This window comes from Lates calcarifer, linkage group LG3 (genome assembly GCF_001640805.2).
Source record: "Lates calcarifer isolate ASB-BC8 linkage group LG3, TLL_Latcal_v3, whole genome shotgun sequence".
Taxonomy (NCBI): domain Eukaryota; kingdom Metazoa; phylum Chordata; class Actinopteri; family Centropomidae; genus Lates; species Lates calcarifer.
In genome coordinates, this window is record NC_066835.1 from 7,858,944 (window position 1) to 7,880,269 (window position 21,326).

The window sequence follows — 21,326 nt, forward strand, 5'->3', positions numbered from 1 at the left end:
ATATATATATATATATACACATATACACACACATATATATATATATATATATATACACATATATATACACACACACATATATATATATATATATGTGTGTGTGTGTGTGTGTGTGTGTGTGTGTGTGTATGTATACATATATTTTTGCTGTCCTCAATTCCAACTACTTGTGTACATAAGGGACAAACATTCACACTCATCAAAACCATCCCCTCTTTGAAAAAATAAACTACAAAATAACCTAATAACCTAATAACATTCAAACTTTCAAAGCAATAAAACTAAAATGTGTGCAAACAAGGCAGAAGAAAAAGACATGCATGCTTTTTATTTCAATTTATTTGTCTTGTAAGAACCAATACGAATTGGGGATGTTTTCAAAATGGGTACAATGATAAAAAACTGACCATTTCATTCTTCTCCACCTTGTCTTGCAGATTGGATCTTAGGCTCTGTGTGTATGAGTTTAAATATGCATACTTAGGGAAATCCTATTGTAGCTCCATTAGGGAGAATGAATAAAAGCAGGAGAAGTACCTGTTGTAGGAGTTAAGTTTTGTTTTTCCTGTTTAACTGCTTAGATGAGTGTCTGAAATGTGTGTGTATGTGTGTGGGATGTTCAGCAGGGTTTGGTGGGCTTATCTGAGGTGGACTGATTATTGCACTCCAACAAGATTTAAAAAAAAAAAAACAACAACATGGCTCTCGAAGGCAAAAAAAACCCCAAAAAACTATTGGATAACAAAGTGTCCTTGCCCCTGCCAAACTCATAACTGCCACACATAGCATATCTTGTGAATAAATATTGCAGACATATTCAAACTCAGTGAACTCCTAAACTGAAAGTGACTTTAAGCAAGTGAAGGGTAAAAGGAAAACATTACTGCATGTTCAGGTGAACCTTTGAGTTTTTGTGCAAAAAAAAAAAGAAAAACAAAACGAAAACACCCAATACCAAAATGGACAATCACAATATGTGTTCAAAGTTTAAAAATGTTTTTTTAAAAGGTACATTATTCTGGCCTAATCATAATATCAATAATTAGTGGAAATAAAAATCAGAATATCATTTAACTTTACATCTTTTCATCACCACTGTTTGTGTAAAAATAAAAAAACAAAATGGAAAATGGTATCCCATGATTACAACTGAAAACAAAAAAAAAAAAAAAAGGACACAGGATGGACTCAAGTTGAAAAAAAATCTGGCCCGTGGTTGTACAGTATAACCGGGAGGCGGGCCTATCTGTGTGCTTTGACCTTCCATTCATTGGTTCAGCTGGTGGATCCCCAGATCTGGATTCATTCAGTCGATCACTCGCTTGCTCTCGGATCAATTAACCATGACTCAGTGTTAACAAATCATCACAATAATTACTGATAGCACTCTCTTCATTTTTTTTTTTTTTAAATCTCTCCGTATTGGAAGATTCCCCACTATATGCGGCATAAGAACGATGCACTGACAGACAACCTACTGCACACAGCAGTTGTGGCCGTTGGTATCCTTGAACCGCAGACGCATTTTGGGTCTGTATTTCTCGAGGTAAAGAAGCTGTTTGGAGTTGAAGGCTCCACGTCTCTTCCTATGAACAGCAGAGGAAAAAGATTAAAACAATGCTCACAAGAAAACACTATACTCAACATACTCCTGTTATTGGTGTGGTGACTAAAATACTCTCTGTCATATTCACTTGCAGAGGGTTAGAAGAGAAAATCAATGCCACTCCTATCATTCTTTTAATTATAAGGCTACAGTTAGCAGTCAGTTAGCTTAGCTTAAAACAAAGATTGGCAATGGTGGGGAACAGTTAGCATGGCTCTGTCCAAAGGTAACAAAAGCCAGTACCTTTAAAGCTCACTAAATATCACATTTTTATTGTTTCTTTACTCAGTACAAAAACGTAATGTAAAAATGGAAATTTGCTGTTTTACAGAGGTTAATGTGCTGGACTGTTTCTTGGGAACAGCCACTTCCTGGAGTCTCTGCAAGGCAGAAACCAGGCAAGCAAATTTCCCACAATGTTGCAAAATGTCTAGCAGGGTACGGCTTTATTCTAGTGTTAGTACCAAACCTCTAAAGGCTCTAAAGAATCAGATAAGAATTACAGTCAACTGTTCCCAGTATTATGCAGACTAAAGACGGATAAATGTCAACAAACCAGAGAAACAAAAAGGTGTAATTTATGTACCTCAAACTATCTCTACAGTTAGCTAATGATCATAAGGGACAGATGCTTTTTCCATACTCATCCTGTTTCTATTTACACATTTTACTGACATAAGGCTACATTTCCATTAAACCCACACAGAAAAGTTGGGAGGGTACTTACTGCCTTATGAACTGCACAGCATCTTCATACTTCATCCCACACTCAATGAGGGCTAAGGCCACCAAGACTGGAGCTCTGAGAGGTGAAGAAATCCAGCAAACCAGTTCAAGGAGACAGTGAGACAATCAAAGAAGGAGAGAAGGAGAAAAGAAGATTAAATGCCAAGGTTCACATGGTTCCATAGTACTATGGTGGAGGAGGGTGAGTGGAGGGTGGGGTAGGGGGGCACTTAAACCTGGGAAACAGGCCTGGGAAATCAACAGGGGTGCACAAGTTCACTGTTGCCCTGCTGGGGCACTGCGCTCACACCCGGAGCCTCACACTCATAACTCTGATAAGTTACAGTAAGACAACCTTCTCCTTTATCACCAGAAGAGATAGAGTGACTGAAAAAAATAAATAAATATAAAAACTTTGTGGACAACTTGGCAGGTCAAACCCAGTGCTGACAGAGCATTTCCTTGAGTGGCTTTTCTCACATGAAATTCATGAGGGGACAGAATGTGAGCAAGAAAGGATAGAAAGAAAATGGGGAGAAAAGAAAACTGTGCAATAGTGTGAAGGGAGGGGTGAGAATATTGTTAAAGAATGGACAAACAACAACAACAAGGCAAATAGCTGCAGCCTCCCACACTGAGGGCCTTAAGAGAATGTTGGCTGGTGTAAAGCAGATCGGACCATAACGCTATGGAAAAACCAGATGACTGCAGTAAACACAGGACAAGGAAGAAGAGAAGATGAATTCAGAAAATGCCAGTCTAACCAATACTGGTAATTATACAACCTCCTGAATGCCACAGCAATGCAAAAGGCTGGAGGTCATTGAGAACTGATTGGCTTATTGTGTGTCTGTGGTCAGGAAAGACGTTTTCACACTAGCTCGCCCACGTCATGTGCTTCTGCTGTCTTTGTTTTCACACTTGCACTGTTTATTCAGCATAACTCGTTTGTAAATTCACTGTCACACTGGCCTGCGAATATGACTGTGCATATCTGCACATCCCCTGTGCACCCTCATGACCAACAGGACAGATCACATGCAAATGTAATTGCCTTTTCCTTGTTGAGTTGGTGGAGGCAACAGTAGCAGACTGTTGTTGCTAATGACAGACAACTTAAGCAGCTGATTGTCTGCTTACAGAGCAATAACAGGGGCAGGAAGAGAGGACAACCATTCAAGATATTCAATGAATCACTGTTGTGTATTTAAGATTAGACACAGAGAAAACAGGAAATGCAGGTACAGTGCAGCACATTTAGTCAAGCCAGCCTAAGCTGTGTGACCAATGATGAAGAAGCAACAAGTGTTAAAGAGAGAAGGACAGTTCAGAGGAGGGCTAGAAGACTGGCAGATTAGTAGAAGAAAGACTTACGCAGACACCTGTAACATTCAATTAATAAATGCTTTCTTGTGTGTGCCAACTATTACAGGTGGCCCACATCTTTTTGGAATCACTGTGTTGCCATGGAGATGAACTGACCCTGGTCTACCTGCATTTAAACATAAGATATCTGCCACTGCATTTGCCGTGTCCAATCATGTATTTTACATCCCTATTTGAGCCATAGTACAGCGTATGTTGCTTTTACAACTTGAAACGGTAGGTAGGGTAAGTAGCAGAGGGGGTTTTAGCAACAGTAGCCCAACAATCCAAAGAAGAGAAACTAAATAGTCAGCTTTGCCTTCTGAGTTATTGTCACATCCATACACAAGCAAACACAGCTAGCCACTCACCGGCCAAGCCCTGCCACACAATGCACAGCGATGCAGCAGCCAGGCTCCTCTCGAAACTTGGTGTTGAGCAGCTTGAGCCAGTTGTCCACGATCTGGGTTGGAGGAGGGGCACCATCATCGAATGGCCAGTCCTGGAGGAGAAGAAAAAGAGGAGAGAGTATGGAGAGAGTGTATAAGTTGGACAGGGTAAACTTAGGGTAATAGAGGCTGCCACAAATGTGCCTGTGTGTCAACTCTTACCAAGACCTGTATCCCCTCCTTCTCTACAGGGGCCTTATCATAGGTGGCATCACAAACTCTCACCAGTGTGTTCACCTCAAACTTTTTCAGTTCCTGGCAGACATCAACAGAGAAAGGACTTTAGCCAGAGGACTTACAAATGGACAGACGCACAGATATAAACATAGACAGATGTGGGCATACCTCGGTGAACTTGTTAAGCGTGGCATTGGTGGGGTTGTGGGTGATGAGGAACCTCATGCACTCGTAGGCAATCTCGACTGCAGCGGGGCGGTTCATGTTGGCGAGACGGCTTAAAAAACAATTACAATACAATATTCTTACAAAACAAAAGCGACTTTTGGCTCAGAAGTCAGCAAAGACTGCTAGGAGATTTATGTATTCAGGAAAGGGTAGAATAAATTAAAAATGACAACACGTGGAGAAGGATGGGTCAGGAGGACAATAAGTGTTCAACTATGGGATGATGTACACAGAGAAGGGTAACAAAAAGGATAAACTAGTCCACAGTACTCCGGGATGTAAAAAAAAAAAAATGAATTAATACAAAACCAAAAAATGTAAAAGAATAAAAAAAAAAAGAAAAAGAAAAAAGATGGAGAGACTATCCAGGAGTCATCCAATCAGTTTACCCCATTCAGGAGAGCTGTTTGTGATTGGCTGTTCGAGGAGAAAGTAGAAAGCAAAGATTTTTCGTATTGGTTGGGACAGGGCAGGGCAGTCAGGCCAAGGACTACGCAATATCCCGGGGGAGCCTTTGGAAGAGCCTGCAGTTCCTAGTGTGCTGGCAGTCAGGGGGGTTTCTGGGTAGCGTAGTCCCTCGGGGGGCGGCCGATTCACTTCTCCACAGAGGTGAGGTGCTGTGCCTGGCAAAATTCTCCGCTCACACACGCCATATAGGTACGGCTCAAGTAAACACAGAAACCCTGTGGAGAGAGGAGAAAGAACAGACTGAAGTTAAGCATTTATAATTTTATTGACATCACACACACCTAGGGCTGAATGATTATGCTTTTTATATCAAAATTATGATGTGAATAAGTACTTTCAAATTGGAAGAGCCATTACTTTAATTACATAATAACCAGCTAAAATGACAACTGGTAAATTGTAGTTTAAAAGTAAACAAATAAAAACAAAAAAGAAGACATCTTGGCTGTTGTCTCGTCTGCTTGCTGGTGTCTGTGCATTTATTATCACGCAACAATAGTATAGTCAAACTCCAATGATTTTGATGTTTGAAAAAATAACATCAGCTTTGTCTTTTTGCTGTTCATGAAAAACCCAACAGATCAAGAAGCCTTCTTCTACATGATGCAACTTTCAATTAGGTAGTTAGCAGGTCACTTGGTAGTCGTCAAAAGTTTAGTTAGACCGCTCTACTTCTGAAATTTCAGCCTTCTGAATATGTAAAACAATTCCCAGAAACTTGACAGTTACTACCTTGCAGCCATAGTTATTAGTCTGCTGTGAACTAACTACACCTTTGGATTACATCACTCTGTCAATTCACCAGCTGTCACCAAAATGGAAACTAATGATATGCAGAGTATGGAGAGCACACACAAGCACACAGCGGTGTCTTACAGAACAGGTAATGTCTGGTCTGTAACTAACCAGGGAGCAGCCAGTCAAACTGCGCCAAGTCCTTGACAGTCTAAACCCAGCCGCCACAGACTGGCTGGAACCATCTCAGAGCAACACAGGAGAGAGGAGGAGGAAGGGGGGAGTAGAGGGAAAGTGGCTGACGAGAGCTGGCTGTCACTACACCGATAACGTACACAAGGTAGTGGGAGGGAAACGGCAGAGAAAGGGCTTGGACTTTAGCACCGTGTCACAGGCAGTAGTCACAAGGTGAGGATTACGGGGTGGGCAACACTTCAAACAGCCAAAGTATTTCAGTCCCATGCTCCCTCTTTTCACCTCCTTGAGACTGACACAAGACTCTCTGTACTCTCTCCATTCCTATTTCACTCAGTCACAATTCGCTAAGGATATTTAATTTGTATTTAACTGACTTTAACGTAAATGAAACTGACAGTTTACACCAGTTTTTTAATTTTTTTATCTCGCCTCCAAATGGAACATTTCTGAAGCAGCTTAAATATTTTTTTAAAGCCAGCTAAACATCTAATTTTTTACAATCCAAGGTCATTCTTTAAAAACACACCAAACCTCTTTTTTTTTTTTTGCTCCCACTCACTACCCCCTCTGTCACTTATCCTCTCAGTTAACTGCCAACTACAGAGCCACTGTCAAAGAGATGCATCAGCCCACTCTCCTCTCTAAATTTCTTTCCTCCCCTCCATCTTTTATACTTGGCAACAGCCACAAGGGCATTCTTAAAAGAGCCTTGATATTTTTTTTCCTTGTGTGATGGCTGAGATCCTCCGTGACGCCTTTAATTACCACCTTTGAGCAGTACTGAACACAATGTGGCATTGCTGCATGCACGCAACTGAAGCTTGGACAAAGGGTAACCAGACTTTAAAAGGTTTGTGTCAATCAGCCTCAAATTCTGCAGAGATGAAAAGGACGGACAAAGGAGCAAGACGAAGAAGTCAACATGTGCTTCTCACCTGTGGAACCAGACGGTGGAAAGGAGAGCAGACCTTTAGGACAGACTGAAACATGGAAGAAGCGCTGAGGAACAAAAGAGCCAACAGACACACCAAGGACACCACAATGACAGCTTATGCTTGAAGATGAAAAGCAACTGGATTGTGAAGGGCTGCCCAGATGCACAGTGACTTCATACAGTCTGCGTTTTAAATGCGGCCAATTGCAGGGCTACAGAGAGGCGAAATGGGAGACAGGAATATTCCATTTAAAAGCAACATTGGCATATATGACCTGAGCATATTAGGGTTAGGTGGGAAGTACATGCAGCGGCTGTGAGACACTACAATTATACTGCACGCAGTGGGCACTGGACTTAACTAAACAGGTAGATTGAGGTAATGTAACTCAAAAATCGACTGACAACTGAAAGCTAAGTCTACTGGTTCTGAGTACGCTTGTCAACAGAGAAGTGAGCAAACTGCGGTAACATCAAGCCTGCCAGCCTACCATCACAGCATTGCCGGGAACACATGCAAATCACTCTCAAATTTGCAAACTGGTTCTGCAGTTACACACACTACACAGATGCAGGAAGGACAAAATAAACACACACACACGTTCACCAAAATGTGTTTGTAGAAGCAAAACCACCACACAGGAAACAAGAAGCAGTGTATACAAAAGACTTGAGACCTGTAGATTTAGAAAAAGTTGACAACCTTTAGTGTAGTAAAACATGAATGGGTGATATGGCATTGCTTTGTTTCAACACTATGAACATTACAAGTAAGCCAAATCATACAGCAACTCAGTTATATCTATTATATCTTGTATTAAATGTCCAAAAACTAGTGAGAGATAGTGGTCTCTCATAATTTTTGAAGCCCAAACCCATATTTTTAAATGACAAATCTCAATGATAGTTGGTTTACTATGATAGAAGACTCAGAAACGTATTAAACAATCACAACTGAGAGGATGGAACTGCACAACTTTTGTCATTTTTTCCTTTCAAAATACTTAATGACTTAATATAATTAGCGTTTATCAAAACTGTTATTAAGACTAATCTTTTTTTTCTGTCACTGTACTGATTATCCTGGCACAAAGCAAATTTCCCAACGCCTCAAATTTCTTAAATAACTAATTCCATTGTTTGTATAACTCAACACTTTAACCAAATGAGATTCCATTACACCGCCACTATTATTGGGACAAATGCAAGTATAAAATGTGAACATCCAATCCAAAATCAGTGTACAACGTCCTATCATCACAACCCAACACACTGTAGTTGAAGGTGGTGGAGTTACAGTGACAGGTGCCAATATGTTGTGGGATCAGGTCCCCAGCTCTGGCAAATACACCTCAACTATACAAATGTCAAAAGAAAACTATTGCACTTTACTGTACTAATGTACTTCTGTTAAAGTATATTGGAGTTACATCCGGCCTTTTGTGTATGCCTGTCTATGTATATATAATAAACTGGGAGAAAGGTCAGAGTAAAGGCAGAGGCCCACGCAGTGGCCCAGAGTATGCTCCCTTGGTGCCCTGCTCCTCATCACGTGCTTAAATGCTGGAGTGGAGCTGTAAGTGGAAGGAGGGAGAAAGGGAGAGAGGGAGAGAGAAAGTGAGGACCAACTGAGAGTTGATAGGAAGAACTTCCCAAATCAGCTGGCCTCTCCCAGAGGTCTCCTACAGTGACTAAAGAGAAAGAACAGAAGTAGAGAGAGAGAGAGAGAGAGAAGAGAAGTGTGCGTGTGAGAGACAGAAAGTAGTAGTACCAGCTGATAAGGACCACGGTATCTCAGAACAGTAAAGGACACACAAACCTAAACAGGTGATAAAGACGCAAAAGAATGGGAACCGGGGCATAGGTATCCTGCAACTGCTAACTCATCGTTTTAGGATGATTCAACAATGTGTCCTACATAGTACAGAGACATGTCAGGTTTAATAGTGAAGAAAGTATTCAATTGTAGTGTGATTTAAATATGAGATGAGGCAGCTGTTTAATATCAGGTTTTCAGTAACAGATTATTTCATATTTTCTACTGACAAAGCTCATGATATCACACAGAAGACTGGAACACTGCCAGTGGAAGCTGTTAAGTTATTATGGCTAAAGTGCACAGAGAGAGACTGAACTGCTACAGTAGGAGTGCTAATTGAAAGCCTTTCACTGTGTTAAGGATTTTACTGCCATGGGACTCCATAATTGTAGAGTTAAGACTGCAGGCAGCCTGTGTGGACACCTGATAGCAGTCAGGTGCCGTATCTCCATCATTCTCCCACCCCCACTAGAATATACAGCACATACACGAGTGTAAATAGCCACGCGATGGCTGAAGCAATACATTTGCCACAAAGGCAGTGGCGGTGGTGGCAGTGGTGGTGGTGGCAGCCGGGGGGGGTTAAAATTAGAGAGAAAAAGACAGACACGCAGAAGTGAATGAGCTCAAATGTCTGGACATGGTGTATACAGACCGGAAGGGCATGGTGGCAAAATGTCAGACCTTTACACAAATTGTGGAATGTCTTAGTCCACCGTCTTCCCCCCTTGTGAAAGATGTTAGTATTATATCCAGCCCTGTCTGGTGGTCTGAGGTTGTGCCTGAGTCTCGCTGATGTTTTGTCTGGAGCCAGACTGGGCATGACCAGACTGGACTGCCTTGAAGCAGCTGGAGGGCTAATTTGCTGTGTGGGAGCCGAGTCAAGGAGCAGGGGGAGCGCCTGTCATCCGTGGCAGGATGGACAGCAGGAGGAGGAGGGAGAGCAGCAGGGAGGAAGCCCCCTGTTCTCCTTGGAGTGAGAGTAGCATGGACGCACAAGAAAGATAAAGGCCCTGATACGGCTGCCCCAAATACCACCTGCTTGCTACACCCACTGCACACACTTCTCCTTTTAGTGACTCATTCAGACTATTTACTCAGGCTACATGCTTTCATACACAAAATCACACACACATAAATACAAGGTGTCTGAGAAGTATTTTCCTATTAGTTGCCTGATCTCAAACTCACCAAGGCGGGTTAAGGGGAAACACTGACAGTCGCATTCAGGCTTAGAGAAACCATAAATCAGTGGGAACAAAAATGGGGCCAAGTGTCACAGAAGCATGTCTTCATTCCTGTGGCCTCTGTGAGCGCCAAATAAGAGATAACTGATATGCTTAGAAATGTCAAGGAGGTTAGGGACAAAAGCGTATTAACATGAAGAGAGCCAGGAAGATGTGAAGAAAAATCTTCAAGCGGAGATAACACAGGATCAAGCAAAGTTAAACAAGAGAAAGGGAGGGCAAAAAAGTAAAAGACAAGCAAAACAGAAGTCAAGCATAGAGCTTGGCAGTGACTACATCGGACATAAAACAGGGGATCACACCGGCCCAACGGTCCAGCTGGTTCTGTGTAGTGACGTCTGTGCTGTTGATTGGCTGGGTGGGTCGATGACGCCTCACCTCAAATTGGAGCTATCAACATAACTCTCACAGCAACAAGAGATGAAACCTCTACTTATTCAATTCAAACAAGTGCTAAGATGCGAGGAGAAAAAGCTGGTTGGTGACAGAGAAAAGCTGAGCAAGGGCCAACTTTATGATTGAAAAGCCCTGTTGATACCTAAGTTTTGGGTGTTTTTCACACATGAGTCAAGTGGGGATGTTATTGTGGAACTGAAAGCATTTGTGCAAACCTAAATACATTTAGTTAAGCATGAAATTCAGTGCCAAACTTGGCTGTTGGCCAGACACATTCTCTGTGCTCCACTCCAAAATGGTGGCATGGGATGACGTACAGCAAGGTCCACTGGTGTCAATTCTCAAATATGAAGGACAACTGTTGTTGTGTTGTGGTAATTAATTATTGGTTTAAAGTGTCACACTACACTTATCCACAATAGAGTATTGATACAGCATCAAACTGTTAGGATAACCATGATCACAATGATCACTGAAATGACTTTACTGTCAGTCTGTATTCATGTGTTAAGACCACAGAACAAAATATAACAGGTTCAAGCTTGCAGTTATGATAAACAAGAAATTAGCCTAGTGGAAGGTGCAGCTGCGCTGTGAAATGTCACACACCCAGCACACACTGGTTTTCATCTATGTTTGCATGTCAGTAGGCCCCAAGTAACAGCATTACAATGAAAAGTGTCTTAAGTTTTCAGTGTTCACCAGCGTGACGTTCTTGGAATACTCTGTTACTATGAATGCCTGTTGCACCATCAATCCACAGGTCATTTATGAAAGCAAACCTCTGGAAGTATCACCCCGACAAATTTTCATTTTAACTCAAGTATTTGCATCTCAAAAGCCTGCAAATGCTCTTAATGGAACATTCAAAGCCACAAGATAAGAAAATGAACTTCATGCTCAATAAAGACAAAAGTGTGCTGCAGATTCCCGGGACACAGTCCAAGACTGAAGGGGCCTGTCAATGCAGGGTATGGTGACAGGTCACCACAGCATTCAGCAAACAGTACACACATAAAGGAAGTACTGTGCACAGCTCTCACTCGCCATCAGTCATACTTGAAAACACACAAAGACAAACACACAGACCAGTGAGCTGGTGAGATGTGAAGAAAAAAACAGGAAAACACACACACACACCCCAACAACAACAACAACAACAATATACTACACAAGTTAAGCTTCAAATCCTTATTCTGAGCCACAGCAGTTTATCTAGTATAACAAGCAAGACACCAAAATCCCTAAGCATGCCTGGACAAGACAGCATTGAGAGATGAAGAGAAGGCTTATATGCAAAACTGAACTCCAGCAGCGATCCCAAACTGTTGCTGTGCCTCCCATGAGCTGCACTCTCCTGGGATTTGCAAACAGGAGCCTCAGGCAGAAAGTGATACTTCAGGTCAATAGATTCTGTGTGACCTCATGCTTTGTTGACTGAATTCTGATAACGTGCCCGCCCATGGGTTTCTGAGAATAGAAGAACTGGTACACATTTATTCAAAACTTTTCTGAGAAGAGCATCTTCACTTCACCTGCAGCGCAGGTGGGGGAAGAGAAATGGTGCAGCAAAGCTTAATTATAGCTGTGTGGGGAGTGCTGCCACTACTACCAACACAATGACCAAACCTCTACAGGCTACTGTCTGTCCAGTGACAAACAGCTGGAGGTTGCAACACAGTGCTCTTTTTTCTCTACTCTTAAAGCAGAAAATAAGATTTACATTAAACAGTCGTTTTCTAATAAAGGTCTTGGCTGGCTTCACAGCCAAATGTTCTTCAAGGTTCGATAGTGTCTGACTTTGAATTTATATGGTTTTAAAATTTAGACCCCATTCTGTGGAACTTCTATATGCTATTTTAGCTATGACTGGACTACGTTACAGAGCCGTAACAATAATCATTGCAGCCATTTTCAAGCAAAAATGCCAGACATTCTCTGGTTCAAGCTTCTCATGTGTGAGAATTTGCAGCTTTTCTCTCGTAAATGTAATCTCTTTAGATTTTAGACTGTTGATTGAACTAGCAAACTGGAGGCATCACCACAGGGCTGGAGGAACTGTAAATGGCATTTATAGACTAAACAATCATTGCCAGATTAACTGTAATGGAAATCATTGTCAGTTGCAGGGCTATTTCCCTGTATTTTTCATTTTTGTAAACTTTTGTGACATAAGATTTTAAAAGGTGACAAAGAAAAAAAATGTAATGCTTAAAGAATGATTTTAGAAAATGTACACATCTTGACATTAAAAATAAAAGGATGACTTTCAACACATCATTTAGAAAGTGTCCTCTATCTCTTCAAAATGATTACATAAAATACTACATTAAACATTAAGGAAAATCTTTAGTGAGAAGTTACAGTAAGGCATTTTTGTTTTATATTTTACCAGGTCAATTCATATATTTCAAAGCCAATGTCAGTCATTTCTGTCCAGGTCTAAATATCACGTATGATGAATGTGGAAATTCTGTGAATTTATATGGGGAGGCAGTTGTAGTATGTTTGTGCAAGCAAAAAAGAATCAGAGAATATGAGCAAAAATAATAGACTACCAGTCTTTTGGATTGGGTCACCAAATCAGAGCCTTATAATTGGGACATGAGTCACTACTGGTCATGTCTGTGTTTACCTGTGACAAGGTAGAACCATGTACAGACAGTCTGACTCAGGCTTGTGGCTGTCTCGGTCTGAAATATAATAAACCCGTGTTTTTCACAGAGCTATTAGTGCAGACCCTTAAGATATACAGGCTCCCCACTGTGGGCAGTGGTACTTTGAAATGGACTCAAAAGAAAAACCACAGGACAAGACATCTCTGTGGTGGAAGAGAGATGAGTACTCACAGTCCAAAATTCAAATGTGGTGATAGAGCCACAAACATTTAACAGTGTGCTTGGGAAATATCTTTCAAACTCAGTAAGCCAAAGGCTTTTGGTGACAGACTCACAGTTAATAACACAGCGATCTTGCCTTGCTGACAAAATGTAAACTGAAATGGAGTATATATATATATATAAAAAACTTTATAAAGACTTGCCTTTGCACTTGCTTGTAAAGAAAAAAACATTCCTCCTGTTATAGCCTGTGTGTGGGTGGACTGTGTTTGATCAAGTCTAGAAATATGCTGGGGGGTACAGAATGACCCTCTCTATAAATGCAACAGTCCAACCCAACAGATGCACAAAAATCCTCAGAGCTGTCTACAAGTTGAACTCCTCCAGCCACAGCAGACTTCTTTGAAGGGTTTCTAGATGCACCATAATGTCTCACCTAACCCCGCTCATAGGCTTTTAATCTGTTCAAAACAACAGTGGAAGTCTATAAAGTTGGCATGCAGTAAAGGATAGAAACATCAAAGGTAATTGTACTGACAAATGGCTTAGTGCTAGAGTGCCCACTGACATGACAGGAATGCTGTACTGAGGTGTGAGTGAGTCTTTGAAGAAGAATGCTGTTGTAGGGCAAAAATGATCAGTGCTCCATTTCCAATTTGAGTTTGCTGCTCTGGGATAAACCCCAAAGAAAACAGAAAGCTAATTTAAGTTTAAAATAGCAAATATTTTAGAAGCCAACTGGGTAAAATACAGGTTGAAAGAGCATGAACAGCTGACACATGATGCCCTGGTGAGGATAACCTGACTGATTAAGAGCCTTTAAAGTGATGAGCTCAAAATATTAATTTGCTTCAAGTTACTAACAGTTTAACTGCTAGAGTTTTTGCCAAAAAAGACTCGTGACTCCACTAGCTTTCATTCAAAGTAGCAAGAAGAGTAGAGGATGGTGTTTGTTTCTCTGGAAACCATTTGGTCAAGTATAGATACTGTAGAACAGACACCGCCTTGCAGAGAGCACACCAACCAGACCTCAGAATAACTTTCTTTTTGGGAACTAACAATTAATTAGCTTCATTTGGTAAAATTTGACAGTAAAAGCAACTGCTGGCTAAAAATTACAATCCTGCTTCTCTCCGCCAAAATCAGATTAAAGATTTTTGAGATATCCTGCTGTCTAACAGCTGAGCTACCAGCCAATAACACAAGTCACACAACTGCAAAACAGAGAAGATATGTATATTAAAAGCAACTTAATAACTTAAACATGTCTGTTAGGTCAGTCAATTCTGTTTCTTTCAGATCAATTTTAAACTGTTATTAAGGTTCAAAGGCCCACAAACATTTCTGCAACACTTCTTCTCAAGTCCCAAACCTTGCCATCTGCATGTGACACTTCTGTGGTTTGTCAGAACTGAGACAGCAAAACCATGTCTACAAGACAGAGGATGTTACTGCTACTGTACTGTCAGCTCATTTTTGCATCTTCTTGATTAGATCCGCTTAACATTTGATGTATTGCTCGTCAATGGTAGTGCAGTGCGTGATGTTCTAAGTGTCAACCTTAACAGTGCACATTATATTTGTTGTGTTATCAGCTTTTAGTGCTTCTTGTATTGCTGTGCCATGCCTATTTTTTAGTCATTAAACTATTTGTAGTATCAAGTTACTGTGCAAATTGAAGAAAACACCAATTATATAGCTGAAAATATTAAAAGTTCAAAATGGTCCATATATATATATATATATATGTATATATATATATATATACACATATATATACATATATATATCAAGGCAACTGTCAGCATTGTTTAGAATTGCCCAGCTCAGTGTTGTTGACATCCTGATAAATGATAATATCCTCATTCTATCCCCTATTCAGCACAACAGGTTACCTCTCTCTGCTCCCAGAGGACAGAAGCTAATCTTCCTGTGGAGTACTTGTTGTTCTGGCCTCTTATGTCCGTGTAAACCTGGCTGGAGAAGGGAGGTGAGAGAATATGTACCCCCCTCCCCCTTTATTTCCATGAACAAACACCCCCTACACACGCACTCGCACATGGCGAAGCCCACTTATCACACTGCTTTGCAGCCTCTGAGTGAGCACAGATAAACAGTGTGACGATCAAAGGCCTCTGATAGCGCTTAGGGGGAGGGCGAGGGGGGAGGGAAAGGACTGATCCGTCTCTGGAAAGGACTGAAAGAGACCAGGGCTCAGTACCTTAGAAATGGGAATGAAAAGGGAAAAACATAACCAAACAAAGGCCTATTCTCTCCTCACTGTGGCCTAATTGCACTTTTAATCACACTTTACACAAAATTAAACACCAGCACCTGAAAAATTACATTTGAAAGGGAAACAAAGCTAGACCTAACACTGATATTTGACTATAATTTGAATGAGGATTGAGAGTGAGAACGCAAACGAAAGCTGATTATCTGCTGACAATTGGAGTGAAAGGAGGTTAAATAGACTATCAACAAACAAGTGCTCTCGCCAAAAACATGCTTCAACAAGGGATAAACAAACAAATCAAACACTAACTAAATCAACTGTAATTTTGTTCAAGACAGAAAATGCAAGAGTCTCAATATATTTTATATTTGGTTTACAGATTTTTTTAAGCCAATGCAGTCTCTGGAAAACTGGACAGGTTGTTGTAGTCTTGTCTCAAAACTGCAGACTACATGTTCGGGAGTAATTTCCGCCTGGAAATTGCTGGTCACTAATAATAATTTGCCAACAACTCAAAGACACAGAAAAGGACGAGTTTGCACTGTAATATGAAGGTAGTTAAATGCAGCTATAGAGTTGAAGTAGTAGGAAACAACTTGTTTACATTGGGGATTACATATTAAAAAAAGAAACTTGATTGGGACATCCCTAGTTAGACCCTAATTGACTGAAACATTAACTTGTTTCAAACCAAGTCATTTGAACAGTTTCCTAATCTTTCAATGGATCACTAAATGACTACTGAAACTCATCCATTCAGAACAACCACGGATGTGACATCTCAATAAATTCACAGTTTAAGGCAACGGGCGGAAGATGCTGCTCCTTAGGTGTAACTTTTCACCAGCCTACAAGTGCTGTGTTTTAATATGCAATCAACATATCTGTCTGTATAATGTGCATCAAGACTATTGAGCATTCTTCCAATACCACTGCATCTCCTCAGGACTGCAGGACAGTAAAGTTTTCCACTTTGATTTGGAATATGGGTCGAGGAACTATATTCAGCCATGTCTGAGCTCCTTCGATAAGTCATAATCTCATGTCAAAATCCTCAAATCGCCTTCAGGACGACGTCTCCCAGTCAGGACAGACGCGTACAGACACATACATCATAGCAGTGAGCCACACCTCTTCCTGTCAGCCAACACATCAATAATGCAGGACTAAAACTGAGTTTTAACAACAAATTAGCAGGTAGAGCAAGGATCTGTACAGCTATAGGGCTGATTAGTCAATCACAATACAAGGTGTTCCTTCCACATTCCAGCTCACAATTACTGCCATTCTGTTAAACAACTGACAGCCACTTCCTCTGAGGCCAAACTAGTTCTATATAGACAAAAGGCAAATGAAGGTGTGTCTGGACTGTGACTTAAACTAATTCCTCAAATGCCACAAATATATACTCAAGTCAATTTAGAACATGTTCACCAACACAGAAAACAACCAGAGAAAATATGTAAATTTCCCTGAGAAGGAAACTGAAAGTTTCAATACAAGAGGCTGACGCTCCTCAACAGACAGGAGAATGCTTGCTCACATTTTTGCCGAGAGGTGCAGAGTCCCACTGCGACATCAATTCTTCTGACATTTGGAAACTAGCATGGCCCTCTGACAGCAGCATCAGGGGATGCCTGTTGCCATATCAACAATTCTCTCAGCGGTAGCAACAAGTGCCCCTGTAGGGAATTTTTGGTGTTTCTTGTGAAGAGATCAGAGAAGAGCAATGGTGCTCTCTTTAAACATTCACAGAGCTTAAGGGAAGGAGCAGTAGGAGGTGTAGCATTGAAGAGGGTCAGGGTTCAGAGTGGATGGCTGCATGTATACACTGATCTGGGAACTTTTTAACTTATGAAATCCAACTCCCTTACCAGAAGCATAAAATATACCCTGTGGTCTTAGATTAGCTCCTGCAAGCAAATCAATCTTTTTAAGATTATGGCCACAGTGAACACACTAGTTTGAGGAAATTAAGAAAAAGTCAAGCTCTACTGAGAAACAACACAATGCATAGGCAGTAGAACAACACAGCAAGCTTGTTTATGTGCATTTACCCAGCATTTTCTAGAATGTAGTTGCTTCAAAACTTTCTGGATCAGCAAAGGTGAGCAGCTACACACACCAACAAACAACAGCTCTAATAACAATAACAACACCCTCCACTATAACATGTTTTGGCAAAGTACTGTGTTTTCCCCTGCTAACTGCCACTCTGGCAGCTGTAGCTGGACATGATAGCTGAAACACTAATAACAAAGGAAGATCCTATTCCTACCTGTTGCTATAGTTTCAGTAGGCAGCCTTGCAGCAGCATCCAGAAGAGGCGTCAATCTGTCAGACACTGCCAGTGCCACAGAGCTTGTGCCTTTGCTTTATCCCAGCGCTGTGGCAACAACAGTAAACGAACACCGTGCCGACCAGCACATGATTCATTAACCAACACACAGCACAAGAAACACAAAAGGTGGCCATGGCGACTAATGCATAATTATATATGGGTTTTCACTTAATGGCTTGAAATGAGAAGAAAAAAGTGTGGGCATCTAACTCTAGCTTTCCACTTTTCAAAACAAAAAAAATGCTTTGGAGCCAGGGATCTTATCAAGCTCACACATAGTAAAACCAAAACTTGTGTTCCATTCTCACCATAGCCAGACACCCAGGGGCATAACTGGATTTTAAATTGGCCAAATCTGTTAAGCCACTCACTGTGGAACAGACCTCTTCAACCTTACCTTTCAACACTCACAGCCACCCTGTGGCTAGATGGGCTGGATGCCAGCAGGCTACAACATAGGTGTTCCTCTCCCCCAGTAACCCTCCTTGGTAAACTGGCGTCATGTTACTGTACACTGGGCTCACCTTTCACAGTTACGGTAACCAAGGCTGAGAACTTCCTTTCTTGTCACACTGCCTTTTTTATGCTGGCTGCAGACAGAGGAACTACCCTTGTGTTGGTGTAAAAATATCATGTAGGCGCCCAGCTATATTTATGTCTACTATCCCACTTCAATGCTATCAAAGAGCAATGTATTCATAAGCAGAGTGAAACAATGTGTATTTGGATGTAGCAGATGCCATCAGCCAGATCTTTAAGAAGGTTCTTTACTGCTTGGGGAAAACACACAGCATACAAAGCCAAAATTAAAATCGGACACATATTACTTATTATTTTCTTCAAACAAAAATATTACCAAGCAATGTGTGTTCATGCTTTTTTAGTTTTATTGCAGACATAAATTGTGGAATAGCCTTGCAGTTTGTATTTTACAAAAATGTACAAAAATGCACACTAGTCATAGAAACTGGGCCCACAAGTAATAGGAGTTTGACTTGAGGTGTGGTATCTCATGAATGAGTGCCTCCCACAGTATAGGCCTGCATTTCGCTGCGGGCTCTGCTCAAAGTGGACTGAGTGGTGCTAAGCTATTTCTAGATTGGACTGTGCATCATGTGTCAATTAGCTATAATATAAAGCAGGTCACCAGTACCAGTGACCTACTTCCACAATAAAATGTGAATAGAGCATAAACACTCAGTGCAGTCTTCTGTAAGCATTGTGAAATCCTAGGCTTACATGAAGCAAGTATGCGTTGTTGTCATTTGCATTGCCCAAAGCGGTGGAATGATGATGATTTGCATAAAATATATGAGTTACCACAACAATTTCTTGTGTCACTTTTACTTTACATTGTCATGGCCTCAGTTTGTTTTGATAACTGATCCCATTAATGCATCTCATCTTCAATACTCTCTGCAAGCAAATTAGGTCACCTTGTAGTGACTCATAAGCAGGAATGTATAATTAGCTTACCTGTTACACCAGTTAATCATTGACTCATTCAACCCATGTTGGTAGAGTGTTCAACGGTATCCTTTTGTATTAGCTACCCACCAGAATTTACTACCAGAGAGGAGACTGAAACCATTGGAAGGTCATAAATTGAAAACTGAGAGGCATGGGAATGTGCTGCGGCCTTTAGTGTCACAGCTGCTCTAGTCAACTTCCTCCCCAAGTGCATTTCCTCATTTCACTTCAGCCCACATGGCTAAATGGCTGGGTGCTTTCTGTTTTAGGAAACCAGACGAGGCTAAATTATAGACCCACCTAACTCCAGTGTTAGCTACATTTCCACATGGAAGCATATCGAATTTACTGAGTCAACCCGGCTAGTTAACAATAGAGGCAGCAGTTTGGCAATACTAAAACGGGGCATCTAAGACAGCAAAACCAGTCAACACACAGGAAATGTCGGGTTGTCGACCACTTTGTTTTGTTGTTAAAATGTTAGCCCGGCATACGGCTTGAAATAAGTGGGTCAAACACGCTGTGGGTCAAGATTTGTCACAAAGGGCGGAAGGCAGTTTGCTCAGTCGCCATCTACCTTTAGCCAAGCTTTTCCCAGCTACCGACGTCTGTCAAGACCACACCGCTTTACATCAAAATAAGCTGAAAACACTGGAAATCACAAACACTAGTTATATTTTAAACACCCCAATGATGCCACTGTTGTGAACCTTAGCCAAGACAGCTGTTAAAACGTTAACCAAAGTATTCGTTAACGTTAAGCTAGATGTGGTCCAAGAGAAAAGCCACCTTTACTGCTATACCCAGAGCTCATTGTACAGCTAAGGGTAGCGTTAGCTCTCAGTTTATGAAATTGCGGTCGACGTTCAGTTTGGACAATAACATGGGGGTTTTCGACACCTAACGTGCTGTGTTTCGAAATAACAATAAAAGCCAATAAGAGCATGCCTGATATAACTTAATGGTCGCAGTGTTAGACATTTTCCTAATGCTTCTTCTGCCTCTAGGAAATAGCCTTAGCCATGATTGCATGCTAACGTAGCTACATTAGCTGCTGGCTAGCTCTGCTCCGTACTTTGCATTTTCCAGCAACATTTAATAGTAAGCAGTCCAGACGTCAACAAACGTTAAATTGGAGTCCACGAACCTGACGGTGGGTGACAGGAATTGGCAAAACAAACAGGATTAATATTAATAAACATAAACACTATTTTGAACAGTGTTACGTAGCCAACACTGTGGCCATCCAAGCTTTGCTTGGCGAGCTAACGTTAACGTGGCTACACACTTGTCCGTCTACTCAGACAACCACTCATCTAAATTACTTGAAATGCCTTGTGTTATACTTTATCATCATACATCCAACAGTATGTAACCCAACTTTTAAGCGGGCTCCAGTGGGTCTGTGGTACTGCTGTCGTGTGCGATCATATCCGAGACAAGTTCCGACAGGTCTGTCTTTAGTTAGTTGGGTAATTGGGTACTTACAAAGCGCAGGCTGAACATTGAAATCCCGTGACTACCCCGGAGAAAGCGGAGGGAGTGCAAAAACCGCTGTCAGGTCGCCTTTTTGTTCCTCTTCAATGTGGCAGCTGTGAGTTCTCGTCGGAGGTCGGGAACTGTTGTTGAGGAGGAGCCTCCTCAGTTTGTCGACACCTTCAGGAACTGTCGGAAATGTGACTTTCAAGGCGGCTCAAGTTGTTGGCAAGTAAACACAGTTGGAAACGGGGGATGTTAAACTGGGAAATTTTCATTTGTAAAAAGATGTTGAAGTGAACTTTTTAATTTAGAATTGTGACAAAGCATACACAGCGAGATGTGGGTTTGTATGACCAGAGGGCGCAAGCAATGTATTTCTAAGAGAACAACGATATGAATAAATATTCTCTACACGTTTCTTGATCAAAATGTGCTTTGGGTTGTTTAAACATTTGGGGAATATGCATGTATATTGGAGAAGAGTTATAGGATATTTTGTATTCGTTTGACACCAATTTAATCAGAGGGAAGCACAACAACTGGAATAATTAAGAAATAAAGTGACATTCTTGGCAACATTTGTTTGTTTCCCTGCTGTAGCACAGTGTGGTT

At 41.2% G+C, this 21,326-nt stretch overlaps 1 protein-coding gene across 1 annotated transcript; it reads right to left on the reverse strand.

Moving 5' to 3' along the window:
* Positions 1–321: 321 nt before the first annotated feature.
* On the reverse strand, positions 322–20,890 carry ptp4a2b (protein tyrosine phosphatase 4A2b). Its single transcript, XM_018666604.2, has 7 exons — positions 20,724–20,890; positions 4,941–5,234; positions 4,492–4,600; positions 4,309–4,401; positions 4,069–4,199; positions 2,334–2,408; positions 322–1,586 (listed from the first exon to the last, which is right to left on the reverse strand). The coding sequence occupies exons 2-7, from the start codon at positions 4,943–4,945 to the stop codon at positions 1,475–1,477; spliced, it is 525 nt and encodes a 174-aa protein (XP_018522120.1). The 5' UTR covers positions 4,946–5,234; positions 20,724–20,890; the 3' UTR covers positions 322–1,474.
* Between the last annotated feature and the right edge of the window lie 436 nt (positions 20,891–21,326).